The 17,099-nt window shown below is 35.4% G+C and overlaps 1 protein-coding gene across 2 annotated transcripts in view; it reads left to right on the forward strand.

Annotated features, from left to right (window-relative positions):
- sugct (succinyl-CoA:glutarate-CoA transferase) overlaps positions 1 to 17,099 on the forward strand; it is a 204,487-nt gene that overhangs the window by 69,615 nt on the left and 117,773 nt on the right. For both annotated transcript variants that reach the window (XM_088919040.1, XM_088919042.1), the window contains exons 10-12: positions 10,844 to 10,915; positions 13,392 to 13,489; positions 15,340 to 15,442. In XM_088919040.1, coding sequence (XP_088775166.1) covers positions 10,844 to 10,915; positions 13,392 to 13,489; positions 15,340 to 15,442 — 273 coding nt within the window. The remainder of the gene's footprint in view (positions 1 to 10,843; positions 10,916 to 13,391; positions 13,490 to 15,339; positions 15,443 to 17,099) is intronic.

The raw sequence follows: 17,099 nt of genomic DNA on the forward strand, positions 1-17,099 counted from the left end.
CAAAGTTCGGAGTCTCTCTAATTGCCCAGGTCAGACTAACGCATGGAGTACTGGATGATGTACAGTACAGTTAAATGCTATTAGTATTGGTTAAATGTTATGTTACATGAAAGTAATGGTGATGATAAGAATAAAATTAACACATTACCTGTATGATAAAAGGGAATTGCCAGCATGACTTCAGAACAGGCAGATCTTATTTTATTGTTTGTTAGATTTCAGTGAACAAGTGTCAACAGCAATTGGAAAAAGTAGAGCTTTCATATGGTACTGTGTATGTATTTTTCCAAATAGATGATAGAATTCTGCATATTCTAACTAATGGACACATGATTAGAAAACTGGGTAATGTGCAGAATACAGGACCTTTCAATATGAACCTTTAAGTCTCAATAAATAAATTGTTTTTGAGGTTTTTCAAAAGTTGGAAGTTGATATTATGTTTCCATTTGAAGTTAATTCAACAAAGCATAAGGAGAAACATGTCAAAAGGCAATATTTTATTGAGACTAGAAGATGCAAGAACCAGGGAATACAAGTGGGAAAGCACATGGAAGTGTATTTAAAAGCAAGAACAAGAAGTACTTCTTTACTCAACGGGTTAGGGGAGTATGGAATAAGCTGCCGGTCAGTACTGTGGACTTCTTATAAGAAATGGTCGGATGACATCCTTGGATCAATTAGCTACCAAGTTCTTATGCTTTCAATACAGAGAATTATCAAAGCATGGAGCAGACTACCAGGACCCCTTGACGATGGAGATGATGTGATCTTTAAAAAAAAAAAGGTTGATGCTGTGGTAGAATTAATGAGTCTCTAGGCAAATGATGAACACTAATGGGCTAAACGGTGTGTTCACATCATTTTTGTTCTTTCAGATCTTGACATTTGCATGGCAGGGGAATGTTTTTCAATGAGATTAACATCATGCCAAGCCTGACCTTTCCAAACACTTTATTTGGGAGGCACGTTGACAGATTTCTCCATACAGATCTTTAGAAGGAAGTTTAATAGGAGGTTTTTATCATTTTAATAGGAATAAATAAATGTGACATAAATAGTTATTTCAAATGAAATTCATTGAACAGGCAATAAGGGTATAACGGGGAACTTGCCAATTTCACACTATTACTAAGAAACTTTTTCCTAGAGGATTATCAATACATGGTGTAGTTAACTAAGCCACTCAAGAGCTGGAGACACTAGGATCCTTCCAAACAAAGCTTGACTGTTGTCAGTTAGTTGTGATTAGTGTGTAGGTCAGCGATTAGGGATCACTAATTGTCCTGAGCTAAACATCCTAAAACACAATGTTATGTAAATGTCACAGAATGACCATACTGTATCAGGGTTGTACAGCATTTGAATAGTACATATAAGCCTAATAAAACAATAATAGATGACACTGATACATCTAACAATGCTATGTGAATGCACTACTAGAAGGTGCAACAGAAGTGAAGAAGGGATAAGGGGAGTGTACTTAAAAAATTGTATTAATCACACAAGAAACTCTTGTAGTGCATTCATGTGAATCAGAAACCGGAGGCTCACAAGCAACAATGTTCAGCCATTTGCTGAGAGTGTGTGAATAATTGAATTTGTGAAGCAGGCCGAGTTTGTACTCCAGCTTAGTAGTATTTATGCACAGAAATGCGCTTGCATTGATGTGGAAATGTGGGTACCCAATGCAGTTCAGTTCCCAGTATATTACACATTAATGATATAATCAAGTGTTTTAGGATCTCTGGGGTCTTCATGCCAAATGAATTATGTACCAATCAAGGAAAGTGGGCTTTGCACCAGATTTAATATACTGCTTAGTATTATTGTCAATTAAAAATGTAAAATTATCATAAGAAAGTAATAATAAAGATATATTTAGTATACTGTAGGGAAAATATTTAATACTTATTTGGTAGTGCATGTGCTTCTTTACCCATATGCAAATAACAAATTTGTTTTTACATTCAATAGTCCTTTAAGTTTTCAGGTATATTCTAACACATGAATGTAATAATGCCGAGAAATGATTATTGAAAATGATTATTTAATAGATTTAAAAATGTGGAAAGATCAACTACATTAAAGATGCTAATTATACAATTAAACATGATAGAAATTAAAAGTTTGATAAATTCATGTGTATGAAATTAATATTTTAATTGGAATAATACGTTGTAAATCTAAATATGTATTATATATAAATATATTTTCATCATTCAATACCAATTTTAGTATCTAATATTTTAAAACACAGCATTTTATTCAGTGTAAGAGATACTGTATAGAAACATAGAATCATCGTTATCTATCTACTGTCTTTCTTTGAAAATAAGCGGTTTATTTTTTACTTTCACTCAGCATCATAGTTATTTGAATTACCCCCTTGGACAATTACATCAAATAATGTTCCTCCATATTGAATAAGGGAGATTTTGGGCTTCACTGCACTAATGTAGCTGCCAAAAAAAAACAACTAAAAACTAATGTAGCTGCCATTGTTTGCTTAGAGAAGCCCCCTGCATCTTAAATATTTCCAATTAAAGCTCCATTATAATCATGCTTCCATCATTTCCTGACCTCGTTAGCATATATTTGGTTAACAAATTATTTTTATGCAGTTGTTGAGACAGGAAGTGATATTCGTGACCTGAAACAATTAGGCTTTTTTTTTGCTATTGGCCTATAATGACCCCAGTGATTTTCATTTCAGAATATCACCAGGGTGGCTTTTGTGAACAGATTAATTTGAAAAGGACTTGCTTGTAATGTGCTGTGAATTTATTACAATAAACCTGTGTTTCTCAAATAATCCCTTAGATTGTTATATATAATTCTTTGCAATTATTATAGAGGGCATCATTATGTTCATCACAGATTCACTACACATTTCCTTTTTTCAAAGAAGATGCTTGTGACTGATGTTTCACTTATTTGTACATATACTTTCCTAAACAGCAAAAACTGCTTACTTATTTAACCTTATCTCTGCTTCAAATTACTAACCATACTAGTCCAATTTTCAGTACAAACTACACAGGAAAACCTATGCTTAAACTATTTTAAACTCTGACATTTTATGACTAATATTCTGTAGAAAAAAATATAGTAACAGTAATAGTTTTGTATTTTTTAAGGTTGAATTTTTCAGCTGCTTCATTATTTCCTATTTGAAGGATTGACTCAGCACAGCAAAAGCCTATAAAATAAAATATTCACTCATATGCATTTAAAAAAGGCAGTCTCTTTTTTTTAGAAAGTAAAACATTTACTCTGTTGATCTGAATTTTAATCATTGTCTTCTCATTAATTGCAGTGTCTAGATACCAGTGACCCACAATTTACAGTGATATTGCAGGATCTGCAAACAAATTCCCTTTCATTACTGTTGCAGACAGTTGTGAGATCAGCAGCAAAGATATACTGTACTGTGCTTTATTGTTTTGTACTTACTCTATTTACTGCATGTAACTTTCAGAATTGCCATGCTGTCAATGAAAACATTTGTAAATGATTTCATATTACAACCTACAGGGTATAGTTAGAAATAAAAATATGATATCCATCTATCTAGGGGACATGACGAGAATATACTGTAGGGGCCACACGTAAGATGTGATTGCTGGGTCCTTGACGTTTATGGTCACATTGGATTGTGTTTCTATACCCTATTTCCAGTGGTGTCACAGGTGACGCTAACCCTGAGACGTCCAGACACTTTCAGTATAACACTTGCACACTATGTATTTTGTCTTTGTAGTAAACTTGGGGCAGAGTATAAGCCCTTTTCCATTGCCTAACATACTGTATGTGCTCCCACCGTGCATACTACCAAAGTACACTAGGCACCTTTGCTTCATTAGGGCAAGAATGCCTGGCATACTCATCTGCTTGAGATCCTTAGCATGGGTGACCTTATCCTGTCAAGTAATCCGAAGAATGAGTCGGGGAAACTGCAGAAACTGAAATTGCTCGGTTTGCTCTTCTTGATCACTGTATATACTGTACTGTAGTCTAATGGAAGCTCAGCAGATCAGGATGGCTCTTTGCCTGGATGGCAAGGTTGCTCTTGTTCCAGGCTCACTGGATTGCTTGGCCAGAGTTCAAGGTAACAGGTTGTAGGTCACCTTTGTGCCCAAATAAGATAATGCCTCCACCAATTCAATAGGGTTATATTACTAAGGATGATCACAAGATGAATGAAGACACCATGTTCCATTGTCTTTTTTTCACATTGACAATCAGTGAGAACTGTGCACATGGGTCAGTGGGCGCAACCTGATCAGGATTGCGCTTTATTCTGGTTGGCATTTTAATAGTTTTTTCATTTTTTGGTGGCAGTTTCTAACTAGCATGTCGACAAGTTTGATGTATTGCCTAAAATTCTAATTACTGCATAATTATAAGGAAACTGGCAACTCAAATAAATCCTATTATACAGTAGCTAGTTCTCAACAAATGATTAGTGCAGTAAAAGTGACAGAATTAATAGCACGGTGCCATTAAGTCAAGAGTAATACTTATTGTCATTTTCTGGAAAGAATTGAAATGCTTCAGGCGACTCATGTCAAACCTGCAATTACTCTTCTTTTATTCTTTTGAAATATATATAATCTACATATGTATATTGGAAATTAGATAACTGGTAATCATTTATACACAATTATTTGTCTGTTTGTTTGCTGTGAGAGAAGATAAATAAGATGTAAAATCTGTTTGTACAACCCAGTCCTGTGAAGGATTCATAATTATTTCATTAAAACTGGGAAAGAACTTTGACTGATTAGATTAGATTCCAAATCATACTCAATTAGAGATTCCTTACCAAAGACCTCTGGCGTAGCATGAATAGAATAGAAGAAAATGTATTCTTTGTGTTTGAAATATGCTTAACAACAACAAAACATTTGAGGACAGCAGTTTAATTTTAGAATAACATGTTCTAACTCCTGTTGGATGATTGAATGGATACAACTGTATCTCTGACAGGTTATTCTCTGAAAGATTTTAAAAGTGTTTGTGACAGGTTTTTCATTCATCAAAACTTAATGGTGTTGAACAATGGTAATCATTCCACAAAAGAAGACATTGAAGATTTTTTTCCATCACATGCCTTCGTAACATCTGATAATAAATAAGCAACAATTATTGCTACATTACAAGAAAATGATGTGAATTTTCTAGGAATTCTTTCTTTGAAGCATATTAGAGCTTCTTTGTTGCTTTGCCCTTAAGTATCTTCTAAATGCATGTTTTTTTCTGTTTCCCATGCATCTAAAAGGATAATGGAGTGTTGCAATCACAGTCCTCTTACCATGTGTGCAATTCTTGAGTAGATGCTAATTATGTGCTTATTATGTACTGCTCATTCTACTGTTTAAAAGGATGGTAATTGTCAACTTTCACATTCTTCAATATTTTTGCTAGTCAGCTTTTTCTTTGCCTCAATTGCCCTAAGACATCATGACTTTCAAGCCAAGACATATTTTTCCATCTCTTGATGATCCTGTTATTGTAGAATCAATGCTGCTGTTAGATAACCCAGCACCCTCACAAAAATGAACCTGATTTTTTGTAAAACTTTGAGCTTCATTATTTTGGGGGGGTCTCTGTAGCCTTCTCTCTTATTTTTAGGATTACTTCTTGAAGATTCTTACGTTTCTTTACACAGGTCAAACTGTACAGCAACACCACTGAGCGTCAGCTTTTCTAGAAATTCAGCACAAAAATCCCCACTTTGTTGAAAATCCTTATTCCTGTACACTATGTGTACGGTATGCATATCTGTATCTGTACTGCTTCTCTATGGAAAAAGTACCATGTTTACATGCAGCTCTACAGTCAGTTAATTTACTATAACTGTACTGACCCACTGCAATTCATGACGACCAAAGCCAAAACAATGTGCCTACTTTGTATTCACACGAGATAGCAAGTGCATTCTTTGCAAGGACCTCTCTATCACATAGACCGAGTTTTCAGCATACAACTTTCTGCTCACAGGCAAATCACAGCACAGAGTACAGCCCACACTTATGGAAAGCACAAACTGGCTGGCAGTACTTGCTGCCAAACAGACTCAGGCCATGCAGTTACAAGCTGACGACACAGAAGGACAATCAGACATTCAGCCACTCATAGATCATAATGAGGGCAAAGCACAGGTTAAAGTACAAAACTGCATAATGACACAACAGCCATTTACAATTATTCCAAAACTTCAAAAGCTCTGCTACCCGTCAAGCTTAATTTCTTCTGAGCATATGAACATTTCCTATTGGAAATTGAATCTGGAACACTTTGCGATACAAATTAAATCACACATTTGCTGGGGTACGTGACTGTAACTCCTTTTATTACATTCTGTATAATACCAGTCAACCACCTGAGATGTCTTTCAACTGCACTAGAGCAATGTCATCTTCCTTTAAAATGCTCAAACAGCAGTCATGCTATCTCTTGAAACTAATGTAGTTGTTTAAATAACAAATATGGCCTGGGTGGTTGGTTACTGGGCTTTCTTTCAATGGCATTCCAATGTAATTTTGTAGAAGCAATAAGCAAAAACCGTATGTTCTCTTTTGCTTTTGTTTAATAACTTATTTTGGGTCATATACACTGGATACTATTAGTTTAAGGAAAGGAGGTAAGAAGAAGAAGTAAAAATAATGTTTTTACGTATTTATCTAAAATTAAGCCCATCTTATTCAGCAAAAGGAATCACATTCTCTGCCCAGCTAGGTGACTAAATCTGCTATGTGTGAATGGAATTCTAAAGAGAGCAGCCAAATGCAGTATTCAGCCCAACGATGGTGATGAACTGGTTAAGCTGTCTTCTTCATGGGCTTTTGCTTTGTTTTGTCCCTGCATTGTGATGGCTTTTGATGCCTTAATTTGAAATAATTTAATCTGATGGACTAAAATTTGTCAAAACAGAATCTCATTAAATACTGTCTGTGCACTCCGTTCTTAATTTTCTTTTGTATATGCGCCGCAGACAAACGGCAACCTGGGAGATGTGAGGGTACTAATGAATGAAACCTTTGTTAGGGGTTTAAAAATGTCTGAACTAACCACTTGCCAAAAAAAGATTCTCAAGTATCTCAGTTTGTTACCCGAATGAACAGACAAAGATGCGCACGTTCCAGAGTGGAAGGCAGGAAGCTTGAACTCAGTCAAATTGAATTGTCTTTAGTTGAGATCATTCCTGTAGTTATTAACTTATTTGTAAACAGAGACTTAATTAATTATTTTAAAGAGATAAGGCATCAGTGATGGGAATTCATTTCCCACACAGAGCAGCCTGCATTTTCTGTAAACATCATAATGGCACTATTTTGGTCTTTAGACAGTTTTATGCCAGTCATCTGTTCCTCTAGTCACTACTAACTATTCACTTGTCCTTTATCTGTTCATTTACCAGTAGGATTCACTGTTAGTACAGAAGATACATTTTGCTTCCGAACTCAGAAGAATTCTGTGATTCTGCACTCAGACTGAAAATTCCTCCTAAATTTAATTTTGATCCTGTTTGCATGACCAGCACATGGAAACTGAATGCTAAACATTTATATTTCAGAGTTTAAAGTGCAGTTTTAATTGTTTGTTTCATTGCTTTTAGTAATTTTGAAACCAACCTTTAAAAGGGATTTAATCCACTGAATTGAAATAATGAATGTAGAATGATGGTTGAATAAACTGCGCTCATTGATTGAGTCTGTTTTGTCTATAGAGAATCTATAGACTTTCTTTGTCTATATAGTTTATAGCTCTAACTCTCTATTACAGGCTACCAAAACCCTTTAATGGAAGATGGGGGTATTTGTTTACTGTCTGTTCATACTGTATGTGAAGCAGTTGAGTGTATTATTACTTTTGGCACACTGATCTCATTTTTTCTCTCTTTTGATCTAGTACAGGCAAATCATTGCACTCAGATACAGTGAGGCTTCACTAATCTTTTACTAGAATTCTGTTAAAAAGGCAAACAAGTTGAAAGGAAAGCTTTTATCTTTTTCGCTTTAGTATTGTTGTATTCATTTGAAAAGCTGTGTCAGCACGCGGACTGCAAAGGAACAAGTCGAGGTTAATTCCAACACCATTCGAGGGAAAAAAAAACAGCATTTTGGCTGTTCTCTGAGACAGCCCTTGGAAATAATGAACTGCCAAACATTTGATGCCTCAGAGCACCATTGCAAGCGGTAATAAAATTTGTTAAATTTTGATGTAACTTAGTGTTCTCCAACAACAACTGGAGATCTTATTTCTATTTTCTGGGAATTTTCCCTATTTCTGATTGAAGGCCTTTTTAGCATCAAAAGAAATGTTTACACATACCTGTATTTTGGTGTCGCCGAGAGCAATACTAATATGAATGAGATTGCAAACCTTATCTGTCCCATTATTTATCACTCGTTTCTAATAAATCCTGTTTGCTCATGCTGAATCAAGTTACTCATACTTACGTTTTGGGTCAGCCCTTTACAATAGCCCTTTGGTAAAAAGTTTAGTAACTTCATACATAAACCAATACATTAATAGTGTGTTGTTGTCAATAATAAAGGTACTGTATCGCTTTTCATACAGTAGCTGTCTCTGGAGTGTACAGTATACCATAAAACCCAGGGGACTTCCTTCTTCCAACTCTTTCAGGGAAATTCAGGCACCCAGAAAAGTGGACATTTGTCACTGTCAAAAGAAATGTCACATACTGTATATACAGTATAATCCATTTTCTAACTGCTTCTTCCAGTTCAGGGTTGCATGGGAGCCAAGGTCTGTCCGGGCAATAGATGAGATAACACTGAAACAGAAAAACCTAAAGTTTTCTCTCTGTAAAGATTTGTTAAAGTCTCCATTTCTTTTATGCAGTTGATCTCTATGAATTGTAAATGCGATTCATTCATTCAAATAACTTTATTGTCCATCCGAAAGGCTGGAAATGTGTCCTTAGCACGACCATAAAAAACAAATAATACTCAACATAAGTGATATAAAGTAAATGCATGGTAAAAACAATGGCTCTAGCCATACAATAATAAATATACACATATCTCACTCTGCGCATATTACACTATCATTATCACACTATCCAAAAGCTTCATACAGGTAACAATCACTTACCGTAGTTGCATTCAATATACCAATAACACAAGAAACAAATTATTTCTTGTACTGTACTTAATTTCCTTGGCCGTAGGCATTCTAAAATTTCTGCACTGCTGTCTTATAGCCCTTGGGTCTTTCATTCGATTCTGGAGTGTATCTCTTTTTGTCTGGAGGTTGAATGTCTCCCCCATGTCCATGTGCTTTTTTTTTCTAATTGCATTCTAGCTTGGTTAATTGGTGTCTCCAAGTTGTTCCTGCATGCTTGTGATGTGTGTGTACCTCACGATGCATTGCTCTCAAGGTTTTAGTCCCATTTTGCACCTGCTTTCTGCTTCCAGGAAAGGCTGCCGATCACCGCAGCTCTAAGAATAAGCGACTTTCTGATAATGGATGGGTGTATGGAGAGTAGATGCTTTCCAGATATGCCTGGAATTATTTTATATAGATGGAAGGATTGTATTTTGTACTGATTGCACTACAGACTTGTTAGCTATTTGTTGTTTATGTAAGTGTATTTACTGTAATTGATCTAGTAAGTGCTCTTAAATTATTATTCCGACTGCAGCTGACACACCCGTTAGGAATTAAGTAAGTAAGCAGTCTAATCTCCGGACTGCAGCTGGTTTCTTCTAGGTTTGATAGCTACCCCTTGATTAAATTCGACAGTCACACATGCTATGAATTTTGCATTTAACTAATTTTGATAGAAAAAACATGTTTCAGTGGATCAATCAGAAAAGACGCTCACTCAGGGCGCACGTTGAGCACAAAATGCCTAGGCAGGCCAGAGATTCGTTGGTCACCTCTCTCTTGGCACACAATGATTCCGGCACCTTGCCTGCAGGCTTGCGGTGTTGCCAGCGGGAGGCGCAGCACTCCTCCAGTCTGTGCAAACTCTCGTGCCAGGTACTGTCGAGTCTGCAGAAAATCAAGCTCTACTCCTGTCAAGGCATGGCCACCGGCCTCATTCTCTCCCAAGAGGTCTGGGGTTCATTGCCAGATAGTCAAGTCTTGAAATCGGTGGTTGAAAGCCGTTTCGGTGTGCAATAAAACATGAAGGGCACACCTCGGACTGCTACCTCATCGCTCGGAGCTCCTGGATTTCACTCTGGGCCTCAAGCTTCTTGGAGTGGAGGTTTTAGGGTCTTCCCATGTTCACACGCGTGTTTCCCCCCACCTTCGAAAGACGTGCTTTGGCCACCCTGGATTGTTTGGTTGAAAAGCTCCAACTTTTTGCAGGTTTGCAGATGGTGGATGAATGAAATTGGCAATTTCAAGTTGTGAAGAAGCAATTCAGAGCTCCTGAAATGCATTGACTTTTCATTCATTTATGAAATCCCATTTTAGAAGATTAACTTCTTTCTTGACCTGTGTCTAACTAGTCGAGTGTTTTAGAATTGTTTTACAATTAATACATTGCTGTGATGTCTATTTAAATTCAGTTCAAAAAGCCATGCATGGTGATAATGGGACCATTTCATATTTTGAAAGCTGGTTATTCATTTTGGAAATCAAGACCGGTCTCATGAAATTAATGTAAAATTGTACAAACATTATTCTGAGTGCAGTGGTCCTAAGTATTTGATCTACTGTATGTATGCTTCCCAAGCCTACATACCTTTGCATTCCTAGTGTATACATTCAATGATGAATTGTTTTCATGTGATAAAGTGTAGAATGTCAGTTTTATAATGTAGATTTAAAACATGCATCTACTTTTTTTCTTATTCAGGCTTTCAAGACTCAAGATGGTTACATAATTGTGGCTGCAGGTAACGACCACCAGTTTATAAAAGTGTGCAAGGTAAGATGTACTTCCTTCCTTTGTTCACTGAGTACTGTTGTGAAATACAATCTGGCTACAGTATACCATTAAACCAGTCTGCTGGAAATCTTTTAAATAGTATTCACCCATAGACAATAATTTTATATACTTTTGTAAAGAAAAAGAGAAGAGCTTTCCAGATGACAATGGTACAAAACATGCATAGAATTATTTTTTTTTTATATTTTAATGGGTTTAATTGACTGCTATGTCTTGGGCAATGGAAAACTCCATCCTCTGCCTTGTACAAGAAGCTGCCAAAACGATTCCAAAGATTTTATTCTACTTAATTGACTAAAAAAGTGAACAAAAACGCACACATATAATTTATTTTACTAGCATTTTTTCTTACAGTATGTCTGTTATTTCCAACATATCATATAACAGGTACTTACCTGATTTTCTTTTGACTTTCCTTTGGGGCACTTCCTATGTTAACTATTTCAACAGAAATGTTTTAAAAATTTGGGAATTATGAAGAGACATTTGTTAGAAAGGTTAGAAAAATTTAGAAAAAATGAACTGGAAATGTATTTGCATCGCTGAACCAATGGAACCTCTGGCTCTTAGCTGCACCAGTGTTCTTCCCCTGGGGTGTTCTAAGCAGTGGCTGAAACTAGTAAGAGATTAAAACCAGGCAAGTGTGAATGCTGCTACTTTAAGTATGCTTGACTTTCTACAGTAGCAACACGAGGAGGAAAAGACTGGACCACTAAACTCCTTGGATTATGATTTCATCACTTTGTTAAACGTTTCCTGTAGAGGTCCCACTGTTTTGAAAGCCTGTACCTCCCCTGTTGCTTTCTATGCTTTCTATGAAAGAAAACAGGAATCTATGCTGCAATTTTAATGAGAATCAAATATGCTCCATTATTTGCACTGTGCTCTATTATCTAAATCTATGTTCATTTCACAAATAGTAACAATTTATTCATTTTTTTTAAACAATGTACACGTAGTTATTTGATAACTCCATTCCAAAAAATGCACATTAACCTTACTTAAGTGAACAGTACAAGATAAATAAAACAGATTCTGTCCTGTGAAACAGTGTAATTTCTGCAAGAAGTAGGGTACATCTTTCTGTCAACAATCAACCTGTTTTAGGGGTACCATAGGATTGTAATTGTAGAGAAAACATGGGAGTGTGGTAGGACTTTGAAACAGTAGACTTTCAATTGTCTGCACAGACATAGATGGTTTTATTTAAATATGGAAATACAGAGCAGTGTACAGTATTTCCTCAGTCTGGTTTATGATTGAGATGTATCCTTCCTATTGTGCCTTTTTATGTAGGAACTCAATTCCAAAGCAGGAACTGCCGGCAGGCCTCTGTATATTTAAAACATATATAGCCATCAGTAGTCTGAGTCCCAGACAATCCTTCATTGATAGTCCCATGAGCTGGTCTTATTTCGTCCCATGCTTCTCTGACTCACTAACATACCCTTCTTGCAGTTTCAATTGTCTCGGAGTGTCAGCCAAACTGTAAAAGTTGTCTTTACCTTAAAGCGAGACATGGTGCCTCCATGTTAAACTAACATTTCAGTTAAACTGAAAAGCTTGCATAGCTATCCATATGCCGGAGCATTTTTAGTCAGACCTGACAACGAAAGTGTAGAATACATTACTCAAATCTTATTTTCAAAATAAAACTTAAAAATAGACCAAAGTTAGTATAGTGTATCTTAGATCTGGGAATTGAATACAGTAAATCTCCTTCCAATATTACAAAAATGCAGATTTTCAGATTTTAAATTCGATTAATTTCACTTAACATTTGGTGACCAAGGATTTACAATATATATAAATGTAGAGTGCCTGTTTTTTTTAAATAATACAGTTAAAGTTCAAAGTGTTTAATATGCAGATGACATATATATACACATAGTAAAATCCTGAACTATAGACATAGGATAGGAAGAACAGAGCTTGATAAGGTTACTAATGTAAAAGACAGCATAATTATCCTTCTCTAGACAATATCGGGAAGCAATAAAATCATTTTAAGTGAAAATTCAACAGAATGAATTAATGTATTATTAATGTGAAATAATGTATTAATTACATTTCAGTTAACATATTGGATGCATGTTTGGTGACCAAATCACAGAACATACATTTCTACACTTTAATCAATATAAAGAAAATTAGCAAGACTCTTTACTGGTCTTAAATGTCCTAAATTGATAGGTTAAAAGTGCATACGTATAAACTAAGGTGAAGTACAGTTAAGACAAAAAAAATAAGAGGAAGATCTTTACACAAAGGATTGTGGGAGTGTGAAACATGGTGTCCTGCCACAGTGTTAAAGTTGCTATCAGTTCAATTACTTTCTAGAACTAAATCAAGCAAGATGAGTTCAGTGGAATAAGCTTTTCTAGTATTTAAGTTGGGTCTAATGCCCTTTTTATTTGTACTGTAAATGTTTTATGTTCTTAATCCTGGTTTGCAGATTCTAAATCTTCAGAATTTGGCTGAGGACCCAAAATATAAAACCAACAATCTGCGAGTTCAGAACAGAAGAGAACTCCTCAAGATTTTGTCTGAAAGGTAGGAATTTGTTTATTAATGCAGTTCTTTTTAAACACTGATTTTATATGAGGAACAAAGCTCGCATCTATTGCAATGTTAGGAATTTCTCAATCTCAGTTAATTAAATTGATGAGTGTGGCCTTATGTTTTTTGTGTGTAATCTGTCAAGACAAGGCCAGTAACTATGAGCACCAAACTGTTTTTACTTCATAAAACCTTCATTTTGTATGTTGACAAAACAGAAAAAACACCCAAATCAATTGCTCTGTATTCTCTGACAATATTCGCTGCATACAGTATAGTGTGATAAATTAATCCTAGTTGTTTTAATAATTTGTGCAGTTTTTATTTTAACTAAAGCAAGTTTTTTCCTAAAAAATTCTAATGTTAAGCAAGTGTATGTGGAGGATGGAAACTCATTTCCAAACAGAATGTCTGAGCTATATTTGTTGTTATCTGAGTTTTAATCAAATAACAACAATTTGATTAAGCAATGTCATAGATAGTCTTAAAGGACTTAGGTTAAAGGTTGAAAGGATTAAGGGTAAGGTCAAACTGTACATCAACAATGTGCGGTCTCGCTAAGAAATGTTGTGTCCCACAATGGCTCACATTGTGTTATGCAGCATTGTTATGTATTTGTCTCAAGGGTCCTAGGCCTGTGCTTTATCACAAAGAGCAGTATACTTATTAAATAAAGTATTCTGAAGGTCATGTTTTAAAGCATTTCCATTTAAGTAAATGGTGAAAATCATATTAATTAAAAATTACTACCCAGTTTTGTCTGGCTAAGGCATGTTTCTGTCTGAACTGTAGAATGCCTGTATAATGTAAGTGTAGTGTATTTTGTGGGGAATGGAGAACTTTAGTGATGTGCACAAGCCACTCTATTTTGAGAGCTGTTGCAGGATAATTCTTAGAAAACATAATTTGTCCATGAACCACACTCTGGAAATCACAGTTTAAGATCGATAAAACAGAGGCACAGGTTAGCAGTGTCACTTGGTGTAGAGGTTGTCCATAACAACAAGATCAGCAGAAGAGCACACACCATAATGCCATTTGTTTTTTAATTGTTTTTATTTCAAACACACTCAGAAACTTTGGAACTTAGGATATAAATAAAAAATGCTCATTAAAAGAATGGCTACTGAACGTGTGATGTTTAAAAAAAATGAAGAATTAAAATCAGAACAAGGAAGCTGTGTTCTCGTAATCATATGCATTCAAGCTTTACTTCTGTTTGGTAACTAAAAAAAAAATGTTTTTAGTGTAGCAACAGAAAACATCTTGTACCATGAACCCAAATGTGCTGCGAGCTCATGAGGGCAGAGATGTTTCCTCTAATAATCCTGAAAATCTTTATTAACAAAGCTTAAGGAATATCTTGTGTTCATACTCAAGGGATGTTGTTCTCCAAAATTCCAAGCAAATTTCTTTAAATAATTGCTTCTGGAAAATGCCAGTTGGTGTAATCGGAGAATATATATGCTTCTAGTCAATACAACTACTTGTAAAGCACTTTTAGTGAGAATTTAAAGGCACCCCTAGCAAAACAGTAAAACAGAAGGATGCTTCAGTCTTTTCTGTAAAAATGCAGGTAAAGAAGGTTATTGTGAAATTGCAAAGAGCAGATGATCATTCCTAACACCTTGACAGTTTTGGGTTAGAACCTGGAAAAAATAATAGCACTGTGATTTGGTTTTAAACCTTGTTCTTTGCTTCAGGAGAGGATCTGGTGTTTCCAAGAAACACATGTGCATTGCGTTTTGGATGTTATTGACTGCTGGAATGTAACCAGCTCAGCCCTGTACATCTTTTAAAACCATAACACACAGTTCAGACCACAAGACTTTGTTTGTTCCTAGATTCTCAGAAAAGAAGACTGCCGAGTGGTTACAAATGTTTGAAGGCACTGGTGTGCCCTACGGCCCAATCAACAGCATACAGCAAGTGTTTTCTGATCCCCAGGTCAGTCTCTGGTTTTGGTTTGCACTAAATCTCTTATGTGTTTATTTGGCAAAGATAGGTTCAGTGAGATTTGTAACCTTTTGAAGCTTTTTGTTATTTTGAAGTATCATCAGAAGGTTCTGAAATCCTTTTGTCTATCCAGTTATTCACAGTTCCCATGGAACAGACATTCTTCCCCAAATCATTTACTGCTAAACTTTTCAACTGCTTCATAGATAAAGTCTTGGAATAGAGTCACTCCTTTTTTTTCTGAAGGAGATTATAAGGCTCACTGACTTCACTTCAACATTAATGCTTATTCGCAACACAGAAAATATATTTTAAAATAATCCTGAACAGCATCACGGTTGGGCGATACAGCGACGCAGTGGTTAGCATTGCTGCCTCTCAGCTCTGGGGTGCTGGGTTCAGTTTTTGACCTGGGGTGCTGTCAGTGTGGAGTTTGTATGCTCTTCCCATGTTTGTGTTGGTTCCCTCCTTGTGCTCTGGTTTCTTAGCTTAGACATACTTTTAGCTTAATTAGTTTCTTGGAGTGTGTAACTGGCACTGGTGTAAATGTGTGTTTGGGTCTGTGTGTGCCTTGCGATGGAGTAGCATCCCATCCAGGGTGTATCCTGCCTTGTGACTGTGGATGGATGACATCAAAGTTCAGATTTTGAATTGCAAAACACATGAAATGAATGGTGCTGCTCTGCCTCTCTGCTGACATCAAGTTAAGATCAGGTGCCTACAGGTTGTAAATCTTCTGGGAAATTTGTGGATAAACATACACATTCATTTCTATTTATAGTCTTTCTAGGCTCATTATACTGCAGAGTTTTCCATTTTTTCCTTAGTGTTTTTTATTTCTAGAAGAGAGCAAATGGAAAATATCATAAATCATGGAATCACTTCTTAAATACGTTTTAAAACAAGATCAGATGATACACAGGACTACTGACTTTACATTTGGAAGGCTGTTTTTTATTTATTTTAACTACTTTTACTCTTTACTTTTATTTTTAACTAATTATTTACAGGCTAACTTTACATCAACGATTTGCTGTAAATATCATCCTATTTGTAATGGGTTTCCATCTGAAATAACAAATGCTTACAGTATATTAGATTTTTAATCCATAGTGTCATTTATACAGTACACATATAAAGAAATACAACTTCTTACCTTCTTATTCAGAATAATGTATGCTCCTTAAGGCATTCTCCTGTGATAAAATCCTATGGTTATTATAAGATTAACCATGATTTACCCATAGTAAATAGGATTGTTGCATAACATAGTTACAATCCTGATGGTGTTAAAGTTACAAAATAGGTAGGTTATTCAGTCTTGCTATACTGTATATAGAGTATTAATCTAGATCAAGCCTAGACGAAGACATTATAAAAATTAGTGTTATATTAACAATAAATAAACCAACACACAACAATAATGTTTAGATGTCAGTATCATAAAAACAAATACTGTATGTGTAATTCTACGAGCTCCAAAGTTTTCTATGTTTTACTGACATAGAAAACCAAGAAATCTTCCCCTATGATCTGTGGATTCTGCAATGAAGGACAAACATAATTTCTAAATAATTTCTAAATAAATAAGACAGTAAGTCTCAGAAGAAGGCTCAGAGTGTGGAAATCTTTCAAAATTCAGATAACC

This window comes from Atractosteus spatula, chromosome 6, assembly GCF_055471065.1.
Source record: "Atractosteus spatula isolate fAtrSpa1 chromosome 6, fAtrSpa1.hap1, whole genome shotgun sequence".
NCBI classification, from domain to species: Eukaryota; Metazoa; Chordata; class Actinopteri; order Semionotiformes; family Lepisosteidae; genus Atractosteus; species Atractosteus spatula.